A 22,913-nucleotide genomic window follows, 5' to 3' on the forward strand; every position below is an offset into this window, starting at 1 on the left:
AAAACCTTACAGTTTGTACAGAATCATCCTATTTTTGCATAAGAAGAGAATAGAGATGTACACAAAAAAAGTGCAGAAGAACTTACGCAGTGGATGTAATTGAGAGATAGGCTTGCTGATAGATTTTACCTCTACTATTCTGCATCTCTGACTTGTAGGACATAAATATATTCCTTTATCTAAATCGGGAAATAACTCCTATGTCAATATTGAAAGAGTATGCATGAACCTGAGCAATATGCGGGGGATCTAAAACCGTGCCGGGGGCGGGTAAGCCAGTGGTCGGCTTACCTGTACATCCTTTCACTGACTTCTTCCTCCAACTTGCTCGAATGGGTGGAGACCACAGCAAAGGAACCCAAGGGCTGATGAGTGATGGGCAACAGGGTCTGCTTGGCAGAGAACCCAGCCCGGGCAGGGGTCTCCTTGGGCACAGACGAGAAAGGGAGACACGTGGCAGTGCAAGACACAGACAGGTTGACGACCTCCACGGCCTTCAGGCTGTCCAGAGCGAAGGTCTCTGCTGGGCTCAGGTGGGACGCTGTGACAGAAGGGCCTGCCCTTGGCTCTTGGTTTCCTAAAACCTGGGAGTGAATGAAGTGAGTCACAGGAGAGCACACGGTGCCTGCTTCACGTCCAGCCTCCAGAGGAGCGTGAGCTCCTTCGCTAAATGCTGCATCATCAGTGATGCGTGGTGAGCTGCTCTGCTCGCCCGTGGAACCCAGGTCGCTGGCATCAGCAGCTGCCCTACAGCTCCATTCAGGCACCTTATGGTGGGCGATCGTCTCATCATCTGAGATGCTGCTGTCGGAAAGAGCGCCTTTCCCCACATTCAAGTCTTCAGGCATGCCCTCTGGGGTCTCTGTTAGTACTCTAGGACAAGATCCGTGCCTAGGGATTTCAAGTGCTAGGATACGTGGTATTTTTACATTAAGACCTTTGGTTTCAACACCCGGAGGGTTCTCAGTCCTGCCATCAAGATGACAAGGCCCTTGAGGATCAAATTGACTCTCTGTACCTTTGGGGATGTCTATGTAACCAGGGCCCTGCTGGCTGTCGGCACCCGGAACCACCTGCACAAGGGAATGGTCTGCCCCAGCATCCTGGATTCTGGATCCCAAGGAGTCTACGCTTTCCATGGGTACAGCTGGACATTCAGCAAGACCTCCACCTTGCTGCATGGTGTCCACATCTTCAGCAGACTCCTCTGGACTACTGATTTGGGGTGCAGACACAGACTTGGTCAACTTGGTGAGTGCCAGCTCCCGTTCTTCCTCCTCAAAAGGCAAAGAGCTAATGGAGGTGAGAGACGCCTGGATCCCACTCGGCAAACTCGTATTACTCTCTGTGTGTCCACCCTCTAAGGAGTTCCTGTGCAGGGCATGTCTTCGAACCAGATGGTGCAAGACTTCCCGGTCACTGGGTAGCTCCAGGGCCCTGCTTCGCGCCTCGGACCAGGCAACAGAGCTTGGCTCGCTCTCAATGCCTGAATCCGAGATGATGGAAGAAGATCTCTTGATGACCCCAGAGAGCACCGACACTTCCTCCTGCTCCTCTGAGTGAGGGTCCTTTGGGGAAGCCCTAACATTCAAGGGATCCCTCAAAGTCGAGTTTAGTGGATCGCAGGGCTCAGAGGGGATGAGCTTCAGACTTAGCAGTGCCATCTTGCCCTCCTGGTCTGCAACCTTTCCTAGAGTACTTGACTCATGGAGCATTATTTTCTCTGAAAGGATGGCATTTTGACAACCTCCACCCACTACCTCTTGGCCTGGCACAGCTCTGTGTGATTCATAGTTATCTGCAGAGTGCCCACTCTCCTGCTGAGCTCTAATGACCACTGTGGGCTCAGTACTGCAAGGCCTCTTATTGCTATGTGATTTCACATCAATGTAGGTGAGTGCTGGGGCCTGGCCATCCTCCGGACCTGGGCTCCTTCTGGGCAGGTCCTCATCTGCCTGTGGATGTGTTCCAACATCAGACCACTGGCCAGTCCAACATTCCTCTTCAGGCAAACCTGCTTTGTTCTGGGACTCACCAATTGTCAGATACACCTGAGATCCGGAGCACATGTCTGCACATTTTGGTGTGGTTATGTTGTCATCTGGCTCTGGACACCTAATAACTTCCTCATCAGAGTCCACTTGGGGTGGTTTCATGGTGGGCAAGACAAGGTCTTCCCTAAAAGGTGATTTTCTATTTACAAAAGGGTCCTCTTCTCTGTCCTTTAGATTCATTATTGCAGGACTTGTCGTTGGAACATCAAAATTAGGGTAAACACTCAAATTGTACCCTACAAAAAGAAGAAAGAAAGAAAAATCTATTGTAGTTTAAGAACCTATGTCCACAAACTATCCAAAAGCGCGACTATATAATAAATAATCTGGTTGAACTCTGCTCCTGGTTCCTAGGGGACAACCTCTGAATTTGTGCAATTTCCCAAGGGATGGAATGGTCTTTGTTATCGGTGGTGGGCCTTAAAAGCTTATACTAACCAGGTGACTCAAATGAGTCCTTTAATAGTTTATGCTAAGGAGATGACTCAGGATGGGCCCTGGCCATGCCAGAAATGCCAACTATTTGGTCAGGGCTTTGAGCCAGGTGGTACAAGTATTTTCCTCTGGGGAGAGCAGTTCAATCATGTGGCCAATGATTCGACCAGCCATGCCTAAAAAATGAAACCCGAATAAAATCTGTGGACTCTGGGGCTTGAGTAAGCTTCGCCGGTGGGCAATACACATTGATTTGCCAGGATGACCAGGCCTGGGGTCATGGGACCTTCATGTTTGGGACCCTTCCAGACCTTGCTTTACAGGTGTCTTCTTTTGGCTGGTCTTTATTTATATCCTTTATATTAAAATGGTAATCATAGGCATAGCACTTTCCTGAGTTCTGTGAATTGTTCCAGCAAATCATTGAACTGGGAGGGGGGGTTGGAACCCCTGAATTGGTATCCAGTTGGTCAGGAGGACAGGTGGTCTAGGAACCCCCAAGCTTGTGTCTGACATGAGGGAAGTCTTATCAGAGGCTGTGCCCTCAACCTGTTTGACCTAATACCAGGTAATTCGTGTGAGAATCACCGTGCGCTAACGCAAAGCTGTCAAACATTGTAATTCATGATTGGTCTTTTACTTACCAAAACAGTTTTAATTTAATTACTACTTATAAATATTAAAGCATTTCTCTATATCATGTACAGTATTTACAGTGGAGAAAGAGCTTTGGAGCCAGGAAGGCCTGTTTTCTGGTCCTGACACCGGCAGCCACCAGCCCTGAGGCCTTGGACAACGACAGAACTTATATAAGTTTTTTTTTTCCCTTTTGAGCTCACTTTCCTCAACTCTAGGAAGGGCAGATTCATAGCAACCAGCAGGCCTCATAGACATAGCTCACAGGAGAGTCATGATATGAACTGTCCACATGTAGGGAGGACGGATTCCTGCCTTCAGGAGAGAAACCCTCCAAGCTTGAGCTCTGTCACCAGGGCAATTATCCTGCATGGCATTCAGACCGCAGAGGTTCCCGGATCACTCTGATCTTCCTGGTAGGATGGCAGGGTCAAAGCATGACCTTCTTTCTCGTATTTTTCTTTATGGTAAACTATTATCTCTCTCATCCTGTCTCTGTTCTCTTTTCTTTTGTCTTCTCTCTTTCTCCTGCCCCTCCTCCTCCTCCATTTCCTGCTCCTCCCCCTATCTCTTTCTCTTTCTCTCCCTTCTAATAAAACCTAAATGGAAGAGAATGTGTCTCCCATGTCTGTCAGTACCACAGCTCTCTTGAAAAAGCCATCTGATAGTTTATTCAATTTCCACATACACCAGACAAAAAAAGAGGGACTGGGCTTTTATTTAAAACTTCTAAATTCTTCAAATGGTTTTCATAGAAGTTAAAGGAATATAACTTTTGGAAGTTATGAAGTGAATCACTAAGATACTTACAAACCATATCACCAGCTCACACCTTGGGGTGAAATTTATGGCTGGATCAAAGATTAGAACAAAGATCAGGGAAGAATGGGTCTCTTCCTTATGTGGATATGTTCTTGGGATCTTGAGACACTGAGCAAACGTCCCTTCCTTTGGGGGAGGTTTCCCACAGCCAACAGCAGGTTAAATGTTCTCTGAACAAATTCCCAGCATCCCCTCTACACAAACATACTCTAACACCATCACCACCATACAACTCACTTGTGCACTGGAAAGAAGGGTTGTGTTGTATGAGTATCAGTGTGCCCACGGCTAACATCACGGCTGCCACATGGTGAACTGTGTTCATAAAATGAATCGAGAATAGAACAGAAATGCAGCAGAACAAAGACTATTAGTCTCACGAACTGCTTATGTTGGTTTGAAAAAAAACCGCAACATCCATGTTATTTAATCCGTGAATAATGCATTGGCAGAGCCTATGCACAAAGCCCTATACTAGGCCACAGGTTAGGGAGAGGGGAAGTGGGGATCAGTTTTAATGATGAATTAGTCTCTGTCTCTAAGGGATTTTCAAAATATTGGGAAGCATACAAGGTACAGTAGAGTTGGCTCTCCTACATAAAGCATGTGGGCTGTATCTTGGAGAATATGAATTGGGTTCTTCAGAGATGGAGTTAATGAGTCATATGAGGCACAGAGAACAGCAAGGGCCAAGACCCAGAAGCCTGGGGTGCACAGTCTGGCCAGATATCAGTTAGATCTCGTGTGAATGCAGCTAGGGAGAATGGGGGCATGAGGCGGGCATGGGGTTAGACAGGTAGAGGGAAGCCACCATATGGATGGACCTACCTGAATGCCCTGTATAAATGAGGAGTCTGGTCTTTATAGTACAGGCATCAGGAGATTGGCAAATTCTTGGAACAGAGAGGAAAGATGCCTCTGATTGTCAAAATAACAACACTAGCTTCACTACCACAACTGTGGAAAAATAAAGGAGTAGCGGAGGATCTAATTCAAAGAGAATGGATTTAGTCCTCAACTAACGACCAGTATCAGCTGACATGCATTCATAACTTCCTTTGTGCCTTACGTGTTCTATGGATGGACCTATCCACTGCTCACAGTAGACCTACAGAATATAAATTACAATTCCTTTTGCCCAATTTCACAGTCACTAATGGTTGGAGCAAAGATTCCATTTGAGGCAGTCTGGTCAACTGTTAAAGCCCTTAGGTAAAAGGTTCAATTGCCTTGGGGCAGAAGAGTGAGGGGTCCCGGGGAGGAGGGATCACAGACAATATAGACAGAATTTGCAAGGGTCTGGCACACAGTAGGTATCTAGCCCATGGTACTGTAAAAGACCATGAATAATTATTACTATTTTAATACGGAAATGGGACTCTTTTATTTCCCTTTCTTCACCACACTGAAACAATGGAACGCAAATCTGATGACCTCCTTGAAAATTACATTAAGGTCACCAATTCCTGGGGAAAGGGAAATAGTTCTTTATTTGCTAATGCTTTTGCTCTGGGATTAAAGAACCATCAGAGCACACTGTGAAGGAACAAAGAAGGTCAAGAGAAGTTCTGAGTGGGGAAGTAGTCTTGGGAAAAGGGAACGAACAGGTGAGAGGTCTGTAGAGAGTCTTGGGGAGACAGCCAATCCTCTGAGAGCAATTGCCTTGGGGTCCTTCTGGGAAGACGGGATCCTTAGTGCTGGGGCCACAGACTCAGTCAAGTTCCCTGTCCCAAGCACCTTCCAGAAGCTGCAAAGAGATGCTGCCTCTGAAACACAGGCAAAGATGGACAATACATAGCTTCGAGGCCCCTGCAGGGGCAAATGGCCCCCAGCCACATGGAAATCTAGAGCACGGACTTGGAGGGCAGCAGAGAAGGGCCAGCAGGGCAGCCAGCGAAAGCCCAAGATTGACTTCCCATCATGTGTGGCAGAATGGATGGGTTCAGCAGATAGGAAGATTTATAAAAAATAAAGCAATACAATTGTATGCATGAGTTGCAGGACAGAAATTTGCATCCATCAGGGTGTCTATTCATATGTAAAGGAAACAGACTGAAGACTTTCTGCAAGGAAGCCAAGTAGTAAATCCGAGGGTCTGATCGCAGGTGCTTATTGTAAATTTCTTCCCTACCTGTTCAGGTGTTCTGTAGCAATCATATATAACTATAATGAAGATGAGCACGCACACATAACAAACACACGCACACTTAGCCTTGGTGCAAAGTACTAAGCGTTTTTTTGACCAGCTGGGTAGGCGGCCTTCTCTAGCGTGCGTCCCCTTCTTGATGTCATACACAGTGTTGACGCTAGATGTCAGGGCACAACTGAGAATCCAGTAACATCCCTCCATCACGAAGTTACACTGTCCTTGGAAGTCTCCTTGACTTTTTTCTTTTTTTCTTTTTCTTTTTTAAAGATCCTACAAATCTCTGCTTGCAGAAACTCTGAAATTTAAGTGGCGCATGATTTAAATGATGGGCATCCCAGCATCATGGTTTGAAACGCCTCACAAAGAGATGGCAAAAAAAAAAAAAACCAAAAAAACAAAGAGATGGCAGGGCAGATCTTGAATATTGTATTCACCGTGCCTCAGTTTCTCTCTGTGAAATAGGGCTTATGAAGTTTTTTGTTTTGTTTTGTTTTGTTTTTAAGAGGATTCAAAAGATAAAACACGTAAGACTTCCAGCCGGCAACTTTCTGGCTCTTTAAGGGATCATGGGTCTACTTCAGCTATGATAGCTTCTGGGTTTCCATGAGCAGGGCTGTGGGAGGGGACAGAGGACTAACATCCACGGAATGCCCCGTGGGCACCAGGCTCTCTCCCGCTGACCTATCAGTTCCCTAACACACTGTGCTGCCCAGCAAGACAGACCGCGATGTGGATACAAACGCACAGATACACACAGATGGGATTACAGCCCACTTTCTTGAGTACCTTGCCCGGTTCGTGGCATGAAGCAAGCACTCCACAGGAGTCTGAACTGAATGCTACCAAAGTTCAATGAGAAATGACTTTATATTTGAGATATGAAAGGATGTCCATCCTCTGCTCAGGGTGAGGGGAGAATCTGGTTCCCATTTCATAGGTGAAAACACCAAGGCACTTAGTAGAATTTTACCCCAGAGGGAGTCAGGAAGGGGATCTCTACCATAGCTGCCCTTCTGTTGCGTTGATTTGTCAATTGCACCGACACAAGGTCATCTCAAATAACTAGCTTAGCCAGAGATTTTGTGTCTCCTCCATGAACTGCCAAATCACTTCCTTGATTTGGTTCCACTGCTGTTGGAACATAAGTAGGGCAACTGACCGGAATCCACCGATAAGCCTTAGTCTTGAGTCTTTCCAGAACAAAGACCAACCTGTTGCAGGGCAGTCCACGTATCTGTCCTCAAAGATAACTGGCAAGGTGTTCCAGTCGCCATCGATGTCCAGGCACTCCGCGGGCAGTGGGGGCATGGTGGTAAGGTACTCCGAGTTACGGATGTCCAGAGACAACTGGCTGTGGGTCTGTATCCTGGGGACACACATACTGGTTGAGCATTGGAACAAGTTTTAAATGTGGTAAGAGTCATTGCCTCATCCCCTCATCCCAAGAAAACACTCAGGAAACATTCAGCAGGCTCTGACAATACATCATCTGCGTGTCCATCCTCTCTTCCTTTCTCCCAGCCAGCTACCCAGCCCCGCTGGTCTGGGCACTGAGCTTAGAGGTCACGGATCGTGCAACCGGGGCACGTATCACATTCCATTTTAGTGGGATGCAATAAATACCATTCCAGTGGAGCAGGATCTGAGCTTCTAAATGGCTAGAAATCTTAAATTAGTACTTTGGAGGAAAAACTTCAAACTCCTTATCCTTTATTCTTGCTTTTCTAACCTGTAACACTTAGAGTCTGAATTCTAGGTCATGGCATTGTATTAAGAACCATCTAAGATTGCTTTTTTTTTTTTTCTTGTTTTATTGCTTACTCTGTGGACACCAGCATCCTGGATTAGTGGGTAAGTGCCCCTAGCTCAGGATCCACGAGTTTTGGTTCCTCCGTGTAAGATAAAAAAATGCCTTAAATTCTTCCTCCCTGGACCAAACACCCTTCCACCAGCAGGAATTGGATTTTGGAGTTTGAGATCATCAGTACTCCTCATTCAAAAGATGGTATGGTAGGAAATGTTTATTCCCTTTCTCAAGTCCCTAGAGAAGGGAAAGAGTCTATTTCCTCCCACAAAGGAAGAATATTAACATTCCATCATTCACCATTCCACCTCAATCACTTTTTTTTAAGATTTTATTTATTTATTTGACATAGAGAGAGAGACAGTGAGAGAGATCACAGAGCTCTGGAGAGGGAGTAGCAAACTCGCCGCTGAACAGAGAGCCTGATGCAGGGCTCGATCCCAGGACCCTGAGATCATGACCTGAGCCGAAGGCAGATGCCCAACGATTGAGCCACCCAGGCGCCCCTTACCTCAATCACTCTTAAACCCAGGGAGAAGAGGCTGGTAAGTCTGGGAGAAGAATTACACACACATAGTTAGCTTCTATCTGTCTGTCTGACTGTCACTGTTTTTAGAGCAGCCTGACCTCTGGAAGCCCCCACATCACTCTTTAGCCATGTAGACAGGTCACCTGCTCCCACAGAACCACTCATAGAGGCAGAACTCCACACAAGCCCAGGGAAAATTCTCTCATTCTGCACTCTCGGGAACAAATATACTGAACGTATATGCATATAGGATACTTTATACATGTATTTTGAATATACATATGAAATATGACTATTTTATTTCTTTCTTATTATTCAACTGGATTTTAACCTATGATCAAAAAGGATAAACAATGTGGGTGGCTCAGTCGGTTAAGTGTCCGACTCTTGACTTTGGCTCAGATCGTGATTTCAGGGTCATGAGAGTGAGCCCCAGGTCGGGCTCTGTGCTCAGTAGGGAGTCTGCTTGGTATTCTCTCTCCCTCGGCACCTCCCCCTTGCTCCCCACCCTCCCTGTCTCTTAAAAAAAAAAAAAAGGATAAGCAATGTATTTATTCTCTTCTTCAAAGCCATGAAGGCTGTAGCAACTTCTTAATATCGTGAAGCTTTCTCTGAATATTTAAAGAGAATTTTGTTGCAATCAATCCCGTACTTCTTAGCTATCACCTGAACCTGGAAATTCTGGTCCAGTTTTTAGTTTATTAAAAAAGTACACTGACTGGACACCCACGTGCGGAGGACTGGGGCCCCAGGCAAAGGTATATACCGCCAGGATGGAAACTTGATTCTGGACCTAGAGAGCTCACAGTCATGAATAAATCGGGTGATTAATCAAGTAACTACCACATAGCAGGAGAGGTGCTGGGGAGTCGGGTCCGGGTTACCTCCTGCCAGAAGGTGGCTTCTTGACTTTGTGACTTTGTGGATGTGACCAAGCACCTAAAGCACTGCTGAGCGTGTGTTTAAACAAATGACTAAAAATTCTAGAGCACATACACAGTTCTGTCACCTCACACCTAGGATGGCTATTCTTAAACCCAAGAAAAAAGCAAGCGTTGGTGAGGATGTGGCTATGTTGCCGCCCTCGGACACTGTTGATGAGGACGTGAAACGTCACAGTTGCTGTGGAAAACAGTATGGAAGTTCTTGGGGAAATTAAAAATAGAAGCACCATGTGATCTGGTAATCCTGCTTCTGGGTATTTATCCGAAAGCACGGACATCAGGGTCTCTAAGAGATCCATGCACCCCCACGTGCATAGCAGCACTATTCACAATAGCCCGGCCACGGAGACAGGCTGAGTCTGTGAACAGAAAAAGGATCAAGAAAACGCAGGACACTGGGATATTATTCAGCCTTAAAAAAAAGAAGGAAACCTTGTCCTATGTGACAATGTGGACAAACCTTGAGGACGTTGTGCTAAGTGAAAGAAGTCAACCTCACAAGGACAAATACTCTGTGGTTCCACGTGTAGGAGGAATTGAAAATAGTCAAATTCAGAGTCAAAAAAATAAAGGGGAGTGGTTGCCAGGGGCTGGGTGGGGAAATGGGGAGATGCTAGTCAACGGGCATAAAGTTTCAAGGCAGAAAAACAAATTCTAGAGAGCTGCTCTCTGCAGCATCCAGGACCCAGTTCCTCACCTACTTATTATCTCCCTGACCCAAGGAGTATATCAAACAACACACAGACACTTCTATTTTGGAGGCTGAGAAAGCCAGATTCAGCTCCTCAGGATAATGGTTCACCACTATATCACGGAGCCACAGCTATATACCATAAGGATGCTAGGAGTGTGGGATCTGGACTCTAGCAGACCTGTGTGTGCATCACATGCTTGCTGTGTGGTCTAAAATTAGTTACTTAGCCTCTCTGAGCCCAGGGTTTCCCAGTTTCTTCTTCGGTGAAGTGGGGATACAAACAGTTCCGAGCTCACAGTGTTAGTGTGGGCATTCAATGAGCCAACGCAGGGAGAGCACTTAGCTGGGCTTCTGACTCGAGGCATCTCAATAGGCAAAGCACCAAGAAGGCAGGGAAAGTGCCTTTTGCGTTCAGACACTATAGACATGGCATCTTGTAAAATGAATGACTTTCAAAAATTGGCGTTATACTTATTTCTACAGAGAAACCTAAAAGGCAGGTGATCAGTCAGTTGTCATTGTTACAGAGGTTAAATAATCCCCAGGATGGGTCTTCCTGCACATCAACACTTCTGCATTCATTCATTCAAGAAGGTCTCAACTGAGCCCCTCCTTACTGTGTGAAAAGCACAGGCTGGGCACAAGTAAAGCAGAAGCAAGGGACAATAAAACACACGCTTGCCACCAGCCAGTTCTAAAACATTTTCAAACACTGCAACATTGCATTTTTAAATACTGCAGTCCATGGCAAGAAACAGTCTCCATTTTACGTGGCGACCCAGTACGACCACACGCTCCTAGAAACATACACCAAAGCAAAAGTTTCAGAAACACGTCTTACTGGTACTCCCTACTCCTTCTTGTCCTATTCTATCCTGTTTCGTGTAGAAGTGCTGTCCCAAACCCACGATGTGGATTCACAGTGTACTCAATGTGCCCCACTGTTCGAGAAACACAATTTAGGATGAGCTTGAACTAGATGGGTCTTGAACTAGATGGGTCTTGAACTTGATGGGTCTTGACAGATGAGTGTCACCGGGGCCACCTTGTCTGTCCACTTGTCCATCCTGATTTGGGGGAATGGTTCTGTCTCCTATGCACACCCTCCCTCTCCAGCTCCGACCCCCAGGTGGGTATACCCATGCCGGTGCACGCTTACTAGCCTGGCCTCACACCTGCTCACTGCCTCATTCTGAGATGAAACTCCATTCATAGTACTCTGTACCTTTCCTCCAGTAACTTTCTCAATCGGACGTAAAATGCCCCTTTTGGTTCTGTACCTCTTACTCTTAATGACCTAATTACAAGTTTATTTCTTCCTGAATAATATTGCTTCTAGCCTTGTGTACGCCTAACTTGACAGGTTAATATCTTCTAGTGAATAGTACTCAGTGCCTCTGCAACTGCTCTGTGAGACAGGTACTCTGGTCTCCTGGGTATCTGCAGGGCTCAGTCCGCACCTGCTCCAGACCTCTTCCATGACAGCTCAAAGGAAAAGCCCTCTCCATTCTTACCACACTGATATGTCTCTCATTGGCACTTACTGCATTTGCATATCATATTTATTTATTTATATGCCTTCTGCTATTAAAATAGGGATTTGTCTGTTTTAGTCACTGCTAAATATCTAATGCCCGGAAGAGTGTCAGGCCCATAGTCCACACTAAGTGGGTATCTGCTGAATGAAGGACTCTCCTATTTACTTCTAGGCAGCAACCAAAGAGAGGCTCAGGAACTGGTCTGGTGTCACAAACCTTGTAAGTTCCAGGACCAAGATTTCAAACCACGTGTATCAGTTTGAGATCAGGTCTTTCCACCATACTCTTCGCCAGCTTTTACAAAAGGCCTTAATCATAATTGTCATGGTACAACGTCTGAGTTCTTTGCCCTGCTCCCTAAAGTCCTACACGGGCTGGTCCCTACCCACCTCGCTGGTCCTGCCTCCCTCCCCCTCATTCCTGCTCACTCCATCCTAGAGCTACACTGGTCTTCCTGCTGCTCCTCAAACGCCCCGTGTTCCCGTGCAAGAGCCTCGGCACCAGCTTTTCCCTCTGACTGGTCTTCTTTCATATCGAGGTCTGTCCGGATAGACCCCAGTTTCTATTCAAACGCCACATCCTCAGGAAGACTCCCTCTCAGCACTTTGGCTTAAAGAGTCCTTACCCCACACCCAGGGCTATGTTGGAGGCGGTCCCACCAGCTTGCAAGAGCCAACTGTGCACATCTCTTCCCAGTCCCGTGTCCAGAGATCACATATTGGCACACGACAGCCACCGTTGTGGGAGAATTCACGCAGTGGAAATCGGCAAACACCACAGACCCAGGATATTGTTTGTGTTGTTCCGAGAGCTCGCCCCTCAACATTTATGAGGATGCCGGCTATGTCCCTTCTCATCGTGTTCCGTGTCCTCACCTTGATTTGGTTTTCTTTACTTGTCACTACCTGAGATAATTCGATTTACGTCTTGCCTGTTTCTGCCCTAGAATGAGAGACCCGCAAGGACAGCATCTTTAATTTGTTCCCTGCAGTGCCACAGCGCCCACGTGCATAATCAACAACTGTGGAACGTGTGAGTCACCACCTAGCGTCTTGTGAATGGAGTCTGTGGCTTGGACGGTGTATTGCATGTGCATGGATGTTCTCATTTGGTCCTTTCAGCTCTTACCTTACCCGTTTTAGGGAAACTAAGACTAGGGGAGGACAAGGGAGAAAAAAAAAAAAACAGCAACAACCCAGCAACAGAACAGCCCTTTCTCAAGGCCCTGCCGTAGGTCCAATGGAAGACTAGGATTTTGAACCCAAGTCGGCCAAGTACCATATCGTCTGAACTTGAGTGGTCAGCATCTCAGTGAAACTCTTCTGGAAGAGGAGCTCCCTCTGTGTCTGTCCCCTCCACACGCGCCCATGCTCCTGGGGAACAGAGCACACCCGGCGATTGAGGGCTCGCTTATTGTGGGAACTCAGGGAGCAGGTTCCCGCAACAGTCCTGATTTATAGCATCTTGCTCCGCGGCCCTCACAGTTCTGCTCACATTTGCTCACACTAACTCTTCTGACTGTAGTTGCTGGGCCGAATGAAGACGTGAGTGAGTGAAGGTCTACCTGGTTCCAGACAAGCTATTTTCATCATAGATGTGTTTTTCTTGGTGCCTTCCCATCCCCCTACCTCAGATTCCACGAGGCAAACTGTAAATGCTGCTTAACTGTCCAACTGGATGAAGTGTGGAGAGAAGGAGGAGAGGGTTACAAAGCAGAGGGCGAAAAGGTCTTCAGGTCTGTCTTGCATGACAGATGAACCTGAAATGTTTCTCCTGCTGGATTTATCGGGCCGTCTCGAACACTACTGCATCCGCAGGTATTCCTTGAGGTGAACGTATCATTCAGAAACAAAAAGAGCCCCTTGAACTTGGGTAGCAAACGCTACCCCATCTTGGAGGGACCCATCTGTTCCCGCCCACTGGGGAGATCTACAAGAGAATGACCTCATTTTTTTGTTAACCCTCTGACTTTTCTCGTATGTTTTCATTTTTTTCTTTAATTTTGGAGGAAGGCAGACTTAGAAATACATCAGTCCGCCTAATTAGGTAGTTCCGTCCTCATTCTTATGCTAAATGTGTTTCGAAGCTACTGCAGAGTCTCCAGCTAATTCTGTGTTTTTTTCTGACATAGCTTGTGGCCACACCACCTGCTTCTACTTCATTTCACAAAGAAGACTCAGCACAGATGTCTTCAGGGACCTAGGAAGTCTCGATTCTGTCTGTAGAACCGTAATAACATTCAACAAAAGAAAACTTTGGCTATTGACCTTCTCTGCCACCTACCAGCTCCCACCTCTGCGATTTGACTCTTTTGCCTGCAGAGAAAATGCAGCTCGAATGTGCAGAGGTGGGCAGACTTCTCTCCTTCGCAGTCAGAGACGGAGAGAAGAAGGGCCTTTGAAAGAGAATGCCTTGGGTGGCCACTTTGGCATTGTGACGTGGGCATGCAATTGGTTACTTACAGATTCTCCTGAAAGGTCAGGACTGCAAGCTTTTGGTGCTCCATATAAAAGAAGGCCTCAGAAAACCTTCGGACCTGAGGAATAAGATCGCATAAACAGTTTAATTCACGGGACGGACATTACCTTGATTTTCCAAAGGGAAACTGACAAAGGAGAGTTGAGCCCACCCGCCTCCCCCCCCGAGGGTCTGAAACAAGTGCTTCCGCAGGTGTCCTCTCTTAGCCCAAAGCTGGTTTAGGGACACAGTTTAATGCAGATTTGTGAACCTATTCTTACACTGCTTTCTATAATTTGTTTATGTAGGTCTTATCTCTTCTACTAGAAGACACTTGAAAACCGTGACCATAAGTAAATGCAGAGGAAACAGAACTGGCAACGCCAGTCATGTAAGTGCATCCACAAAGTGCTTTGCGGACCCAGATCTTTGGTCTTCTTGCTGTAAACGAGGAGACCGACATCTATTATGCATTAGTACCTGTCCATACGAACCCAACCTGGTGGCAAAGAAATACACCAAGAACAATGTCTGACATTTGAAAACACTTCTCCAAAATACTTTCGGAGCATTTGGAACATCCCTCATGCTATCATCTAGTAGCCAAGACAGATATTTTACGAATGGCGGAGGTCAAGGTTTCAGAGGATGAACCAGTTCATAAAGTCGCACCGAGAGCTCAAGGTGGAGCCAGGACCGGCACACGCAGCTACGGAAGTAAACCCAAATTCCTGTTCTGCCCAATGAACTAACTGTGGGAAAGCTCCCTCAAGGGAACACTGGCACGTGATTAGAGAATTTATACCACTTGACACCTTACCCTCAAGGTGTGATGTTCCTGGGTGAGATAAGAGGTCACCTGGGAGTGTAGAGTCACTGTGTCTAGGAACTGGGTCCACAGAGCCATCAGTTGGGAGGTGAGCCAGGCGAGATCCTTACTTATCTGCTCGGCTATCTTCTCGGGATTGTTCAACATCTGGAGAGGCAAAATGGTGGTAGTAAAGGACCTCTGCCCTGGGGAGCTACTGCAGACTTCCTCCTAAAACCTTCGCTGACTTCCCTGCTGTTAGGGAATCTCTCCTTCCACTGGACTCTGTATCATATTACATTCTGAGCTCAGTCCTCCTCAATCATTACAGTATCTACTTCTTCAGGGTTACTTTTTGGCAGGTGGAACACCAGACATTTTGTGTGTGCTCCCCTTTTCATGCTCACCTGTTACCCTTTAGTAGAGTTACTGCATATCATTTCACAAGGAAAATAAAACGAGAATCAGAGGAATTGAGTAGCCCAGCCAAGGCCACACAGAGCTGGGATTCAGGGGCACAGCTGTCTAACCACAGACCCACAGCACCACGGCGCCTTTCCATAATAGGTGTTGAAAACACTTCCTGAGAGATGCTAACGTCTTTATAACCTCAGAGTACCTAACTAGTTAGGTGATTTGCACAGGGGTGTGGGGGGCTGCTCAATAGCCCTACCACCATCTTCCCACAATCACTCCAAATAGCTTCAGGGGGGATCTTGGGTTGCCTTAACTACAATTTGAAGATGCCAGGCCAGAGAGGGCCTCGCGCCTTTGAAGGAACCTTTGGATAGCTTTAGTTTAGAACAGGGAGGCCATCCGCTGGGGGACGGGGTAGACTTTGATTCTGGAGGGGAGATCAAGTCTCAGAGGGGGAAGGCAGAGAGCCAGGTGTCAAAGCCTGACACTGAGTGGTAGACCCCATCATTTATTCAACAAGCCCTTAATGTGCATCTTCCATGTCCCAGGCACGTGTTTTGAATAAACGGGGACACAAAGTTGAATAAGGGAGGGTCTCTGCTGGAAGGGAGCCTCACTGGGCAGAGGCGATAGGAAAGTGAGTTAACAATTGGGAGTAATGGGGATCGCTCTGTCATGGAAGACACATCAGGGACAGACAACCACAGCCGTTTCAAGCCTATCTCTGCTCTCCTTCTCTGCTCCATGCCTCAGTTTCTTCAACCGTAAAATGGGTATGCAAAGCAAATGGAGACTTATTGGATGTAATAACAACAGGAAAAGTAAGTTGAAAGCCTTGTTTACAACAGTAGAAGTTCCTTTTGCTATTCTTGGACTAAAGGCTGATGTTAGAGGAAGGCAGGTGGGCTGGAGCAAGGGCATCAATCTAAGAGGAAGAAAAAGAGGGAAGGACGAACGTGGGAGCCAGTAAGGTTCTTCAGTTCTTGGGTATTGGCATTTTATAACGAAGGACTGGCTGCCAGATATAGGGCATCAACCAAGTGGGGCATTTCCAAGCTGCTTCTTCCAAGAGGAAAGGTCAGTCTTTGATGAATAATCAAAGTTCAGTCTTAGGCAACATAATTTTGCCAGCTCCAAAGCTCCAAAGTGGGAGAACGGCCCTACTTTCTTCTGTTGGAAGGCTTACTTCCTGCACCGGCCCTGTTGGAGGGCAAGGGTCAAACTGGGACTGTCCACTCTTGGTTCAGCCCTACAATCTGTGGCCAGAGGTGTTCAGAGGCAGAAAACTGAGCAATGCGTTGGGGAGAGTGGGAGACGTGGTCAGACCCTGGAAAACCTCCAGGCTAGCACGTGAGGTTTTGGGTGGGCCAGAAGTGGCTCCTCTTTACCAGTTACCCTCGCTAATGAGCACCAAACACCTGCATCAGCGCTTGGCACCATTTTACCCCCGATGCCATGGCCTGCCTTATCTCTGGCTACTTTCCCTTCTGGCCCAGGGCACACCCTGCTCCAACCACACTGCCTGCTCACCGTGGCCTGAACGCACCCCGCTCCTTCCACATACCAGGCTGTGACCAGACCGTACATCCTCCTTGGAAGGCCTTCTCCTTCCATCTTCCAGCTTCTCTTCTCCCTCTCGTCACCACTTTGGGCATGTCTGCTCTCCACTGGGGGACAGTTTAAGGAGCCAACATAGTCCCCTTTGTTTCTGATGATTCTTTAGAAATGTCTACTCTGCTTCAAGGGTAAGTCTATCTTCCTGTCCTTGAAGTCGACTTGACCTTGCACACACCACTCTCAATGCACCACTGGCCAGACACTGTTCCTACAACCCTCCTCTGCCTACATTCTGAGTGTTAGGCTTCTCCATATTCCTAGTAACCACGCGGTGGTGGACGAGTCGTGGGGATTTGGTAACTCTTTATTGAAAAATCTGGTGACTGCATCAATGAGAGGCGCCCCGGGCCTCAATAATTGGACTTCCCTTACTGGGCTGCTTACTCCAGCCCCCACAGCTCTCCCACCACCACCGCAGTGGAGCCAGCAAACACAGCTTGAATTCTGAGCTCAGCCGCTGAAGTGAAAAGGAGAGAAAGCAAAGCCACTCATTGAATGTGTCTTTGGGAGAACGATTTTTTTCCCCTCATTGATTACAGAAATGGCTTCAGATAAGGTCAGGGAAGCTTCTAATTAGGCCACAAGAGGACTCTTCGCCTGGGCCTGTGTAATTACAGATGATGGGCATGGAGGGGCTTCTCACGCAGGACCAAGAAGAGGCCCTTCATGTGAGCGAGGACACAATTGGCCCGACGCTCTTTCAAGTGAAGCTGCCTGAAGAATGCTCAGCCACTCACCTTGGCCACCCCTGCCACACTTCTCATCCACGCCAGCCACTCACCTTGGCCACCCCTGCCACACTTCTCATCCGCGCCAGCCACTCACCTTGGCCACCCCTGCCACACTTCTCATCCGCGCCAGCCACTCACCTTAGCCACCCCTGCCACACTTCTCATCCGTGCCAGCCGCTCACCTTGGCCACCCCTGCCACACTTCTCATCCGCGCCAGCCGCTCACCTTGGCCACCCCTGCCACACTTCTCATCCGCGCCAGCCACTCACCTTGGCCACCCCTGCCACACTTCTCATCCGCGCTCTAACCATGCTCCTTTGTTCACTCCTGTCCCCCACCCACTCTGTTTATCCAGCGACTGTTATATGCGAAGGGGTATGCTGGGCTCTGGGGAGCCACAGATAAATACAGCCAGTCCTGGAAGAGGCAGATGGCTCAGTGACCGCCATTTATTTAGAGACTTATAATACACCTACAATGTGCTATGAAAGAGATACATACTGAGTGCTGTCAAAAGATCACGGAGGCTTCCTGGAGGCGGTGATACCTGTGCTATGATCTCAAGATAAATAAAAGCCTCTATACATTCCCTGAACTAACCATGTTCCCTAATATCCAGAGCCTTGCAGTCACAGCAGATAACCCTCTGTAACGAGCCAGGTACCTCTGGGTCCGTGGACCTCCACATTCGAGGGGAGAAGGCCAAGCCAAAGCCTGATTCCTCAGTGGGGATGCTTGGGGGGCCCTGCAGTTTGGGGGGGGCACCCTGGGGAAGGGAAACCAGGCTGAGGAGAGTCAGACTCTGTGCTCAGCCTCATGGCATGGCAGATCGGGGCGTCCCAGCTGCATGGACATCTCCCGGGGAAGTGTTTGAAACGCAGAATCTCCCGCCCTAGCCCAGATCAAATTGGAATCTGTATTTTAACAAGTTTTCCAGGTATTTCGTATGCATATTCAAGTCTGAGAGATTCTAAAATTGGACAGAGATATGGATGTTACCCAAACGCATTGCCTTTAGCCGAGCTCTGGCACTCCCTGGCTACTCTAAATGACCAGAGCTGGGAGGTCCCTCCAGAGTTCTGTCCACAGGGGACTGTGGCTGGCCAGGGAAGAAGTCACTGTAATCACAGGGGACAAACACTCACTACACTTTTACTTTCCTCTGCTAGGGAGCTCGGCTAAAAAGACCTACATGCCCAAACATACACACCACAGCAAGGATTCAATAAGAAGTCATGTAACATCCTTGTCAGTGGGATCATTGTTCTGAACCACATCACAGAGATGTTTTCAGTCTTAGGCAAAATAATTTTAAAAACCCTCAGACAAGGCAATTAGCAAAAAAAAAAAAAAAAAAAAAATCTACACAATTAAGTAGACAAAACAAGCAAAACCCCAGCCACCCCAACTGGTAGCTGTTCATTTATGCCCAATAACTAATTTTTAGTATTTCCTGCTAGGAGGGTACAGCTCGAGGAAAGACCATTCAGCAATTTAGGATCTCCTAAAAGTGTATGAGGGCAACCCAGACAGAATCTTTTCTATGACAACAAGTCCAGTCTTGCTGAATTCTTTAAAGAAAATTGGCAATGGCTTTCAGGTAGACAATCAGCATGTGTTGAGCCTGTCTCTTGTACCAAAGCATGAGGCTGAGTTCCACTGGAACACCTTCCCATTTGGGTAGAGAGCACACCGCCATCAGACTGCACAGCAGGGACCTTATCCTGTGCCCCCACTCACATTTCCAGCCCAGCCCCCACCACAGGCTTCCTGTGCTCCATGCACTTCGCCCTCCATGCACTTGGCCCATCCGCTCAGCTCAGTGGATCCGTGCTCTGGAACCGTGTGGCTGTTCCTTCCCTGTCATCTGGCACACTCAGACCCCTTCACAGCTAGCCTCCCGGAGAGCCGGGTGCCTGTCGTCTTACACCCGCTGGTCGAGCCCCTGACCGTACTGGCAGCTTCTGAACAAGCCTCTTCCTCCTGAGGCTGCTAGTCCTGGGAGCGTGTCTCCATTGTATTCCCAACAGAGAGCAAAGTGGCCAGCATACAGTAGGTGCTGAGTAAGTGTTTATAGGATTCAGTTGGAATAAAGATACATGCAAATTGCTCCATGACTACAGAACTCTGTTTTCAAGTTCTTTTAAATCAGAGAAACCTTTCCATGCCTACTCCCCACCCAGCCCCTTTGATGGACGGTTCCCCACCTGGTGTGGCTGGCCACTGGGTGGCGATGTCCTGCCTCTAAATGTTTGGTGGGCTTTGAGTGCCCGTTGGGGGGATGTTGGGGAGGGGGCTCTGTTTCTGTCACTGTGAGCATTAGGGCAGCTCTCTAGCAAACAACAGAATGGGCTGAAGCCCACCCCCACTCCCTGGTTCCCTCCCCATCACCCACTGGTATCCCTGCATCAGTAGGCTAATTTGATTGCTCTGTACAAAATTAAGCCTGCAGCAATACAATCACTCAAAACCAGGGGCAGCATCCCTGCAGCTTGGGGGCCCGGCGCCAGAGAAGGAAGGTAACCCATTCGTTGGCTTTTCATGAGACGTATCGGATAGACTCTTTGGCACCCCGAGTTCTCACCTGAACCACTGCAGGGACCAGATCGTCAAAACAGCAGTGGCCCCCGAGCCCACCCCTTAGTGGTTCAGAGGAAGCTACCCTTCAGAGTCCTCTGTGGCAAAATGACTGGGGACACATCTGTGTGTCCCCCTGTATTCTCAGGGCTGCCGGGAGGCAGTGCCCGGTGCCTGAAGGTGGGAGCCAGAAGCCAGCAGGTGGAAGCGGACGTTGTCATTGCTTCAGCTGTAAACGCCATTTAGCCACCTTTCTTTTCTGCCTCAAGACACACCCTCCTCCTCCACACAGCCCCCAGCAAGCTCCTCACTCTCCTGCCTGGCTCCCTGTCACCTGGGGGTTAGCCCAAGCTCTGCACACTGTGCAGGGCATTCAGGCTCCCCGTCAGAGACTCAGTGACCCCCGCCTCCCCTTCTGAGAGCCCCGCTCACGGATGCACACTCACTGCCTGACCCCAGGTGCTCCCCCAGCCTTGCCTTCATTGCCTGCCCTGTCCTCTTATCGGAGGCCATGAGGCTTTCTCCCACACAGCCTCCCCTCTGGGGCCCACTAGCACCTGCCTGCCCATAGAGAGTTAGTGACACATCCTCCCCGGGGCCCCACAGCCACACGCATGTCTGTGTCCACACCTGCAGCCTGCGAGGCGCACCGGGACAGGGCCAACAAGGGATAGAGGTACCGTGTGCACGTGTGAGCTCATTTCACCCTCAGAGCGGCCCACCACACGTGGGAAACCAGCCACCCAGAGGGGACATGGCCTGTCCAAAGTGGACAGCCAGCCCGCACCCTCAGGCCAGCGCTGCGCAGCTCACACAGCAGTGGACTCTGGCCACTGTCCTTCCATGGCGCGCGACAGCACAGCAACGCCCAGGGCTTGGTCGGATCAGTGAGTGAGCCCGTCGACCCCTGCCTCCTTCTGCAGATGAGCCAACGGCCTTGGGGTGAGGACAGCTGCTCCGGGGTCACTGGCTTCCTCACCTTTGGTAGCATGTAGCATTCTTGTGATGCATTAGTGCATTCATTCATTCCAGCAATGAACCCTTCTAGGCACTGGAGCTTCGAGAGTGAACGAGTCACCCCTCTCGGCTGTGTGCCCCCAAGGGAAGGGGGTCTCTGCTGAGTCGCACGGGACCTAACACAGGGCCTGGCGAAGTATGGGGACTCACAAAGCGTTTGCTGCAATGAATCAACTCTCTAGAGTAGTTCCCACGGAAACACTGACCCTTTGTGGTCATGAAGACAAGAGCAACATGGGGGCCTTTTAACCTTATTCCCCGAGGGGCATGTGTGGCACCAGAAACTCTTTATGGCCAGGGAAGTGACAAGCCAGAGGGCAGTGATAATTGTACCAAGCAAGACAGTTAGCATTTTCTCCATTCACTGCCCTGCCGGGCCGTATGCAAAGACTTCACAGACTCTACCAGTGTTCTCTGCAAAGGATGATTCTGCTTCCCCGGATGGAATCCTGGTGGGGAGGGCGGGCTCCGGCGTCGTGGTGACCAGCAATGACCCTGTTCGGCCAGTGCTGTGACTCTGGGCAAACAACCCACCCTCTATGAGCTGAGTCCTGATTCTCCATCCCGTGAGAACAACGGGATCCCTCCCTCCATAGAACAGCTGTATACATTACATGAGGAATGCACACCACGCACATAAAAACAGCAATCAGCAGCCAGTCAGGGTACGAGCTTACTGACTCAGAGAAAAAGAGGTTAAAAAAACCGAGCCATTTTATCTCCACTTTACAGATATGAACATCAAGGTCCATAAAGTCTAAGCAACTTTTCTAAAGTCGCACGGTAAGTAGGTAAGGAATTCAAAGCTTTTGCAACATGTCATGACACCTCATCACAGTCCCCCAACCCACTCATCACCCAGTGAGGTCTAAGAAGAAACAGGGAGCAGCCCCTGGCCTGTCCAGAGGAGCGAGCACAGCAGGAAACTGAGGCAGTGGGCAGGGCGCTGTGCAGTCTGGAAGTGTGAGCCCCGGCTCCCTGCACCACTCACTGGGTGCCCCGGCCAAGCACTTCCAGAAAGGCAAAGTCTCAGTGGTTACTGGGAGGCCAGAGGAGAGTCTTCAGGACAAGCATTTAACCTGCTCCTGGCCCCAGAGCGTGCCACGTCAATGCTGCAGTCCTTGCTCGTGGAGGTGTGGATGCTCCGGTGAAAGCACCGCGGGCTAGCTTCAGGAGAGAAGTTTCTGGAACCTGAGTGAAAGAGGCACTGCAACCAGCAGAGAACCCATAGGGCACCCCATCTCTTTCTGCTCATCATGTTGGTAGCGACAGGAAAGATGGTGGGTGTGGTATATAACAGCTATTAAGAGTTGGCGTTTTTTTAAACTGCTAAAACTCAACTTTCGATGACTTACAGATTGCAAGTGTCTCCTGGGGACACTGAGGAGTATCCAGGCTGGGAGGGATGGGGCCTGAGGAGGGCCAGCCCTGGAGGGCAAGGACAGCTCTGCACCGCAGACCCGTGAGCCGGGCATTCACAGGGCCCTCTCGTGAGCTCTCTCCTGTCTCCCCACAATAACCACGACACACAGATGAGAAATCTGAGGCCCATTAAGATCCTATATCGCACGTCCGGGATCACACAGCTGATGTGCAGAAGGGCTGGAGCCTGGACTTGAACCTGCAAAGCCTATGGGCTTTTCCAAGGCAATGCTGCCCTGGGTGCCCTCCGGGGCGGACGGG

General features: G+C 48.8%; 1 protein-coding gene across 3 annotated transcripts in view; it reads right to left on the reverse strand.

Moving 5' to 3' along the window:
* Positions 1-22,913, reverse strand: part of FAM135B (family with sequence similarity 135 member B) — a 272,184-nt gene that overhangs the window by 13,160 nt on the left and 236,111 nt on the right. For all 3 annotated transcript variants that reach the window (XR_003521467.2, XM_027602323.2, XM_027602407.2), the window contains 4 exons: positions 14,883-15,038; positions 14,068-14,141; positions 7,308-7,462; positions 292-2,290 (listed from right to left, as the gene is read on the reverse strand). Coding sequence is in view for 2 of the 3 variants with exons in the window: in XM_027602323.2 (XP_027458124.1) it covers positions 292-2,290; positions 7,308-7,462; positions 14,068-14,141; positions 14,883-15,038 (2,384 nt within the window). In the remaining variant the exon portion in view is untranslated. The remainder of the gene's footprint in view (positions 1-291; positions 2,291-7,307; positions 7,463-14,067; positions 14,142-14,882; positions 15,039-22,913) is intronic.

Source organism: Zalophus californianus, chromosome 4 (assembly GCF_009762305.2).
Source record: "Zalophus californianus isolate mZalCal1 chromosome 4, mZalCal1.pri.v2, whole genome shotgun sequence".
NCBI lineage: Eukaryota > Metazoa > Chordata > Mammalia > Carnivora > Otariidae > Zalophus > Zalophus californianus.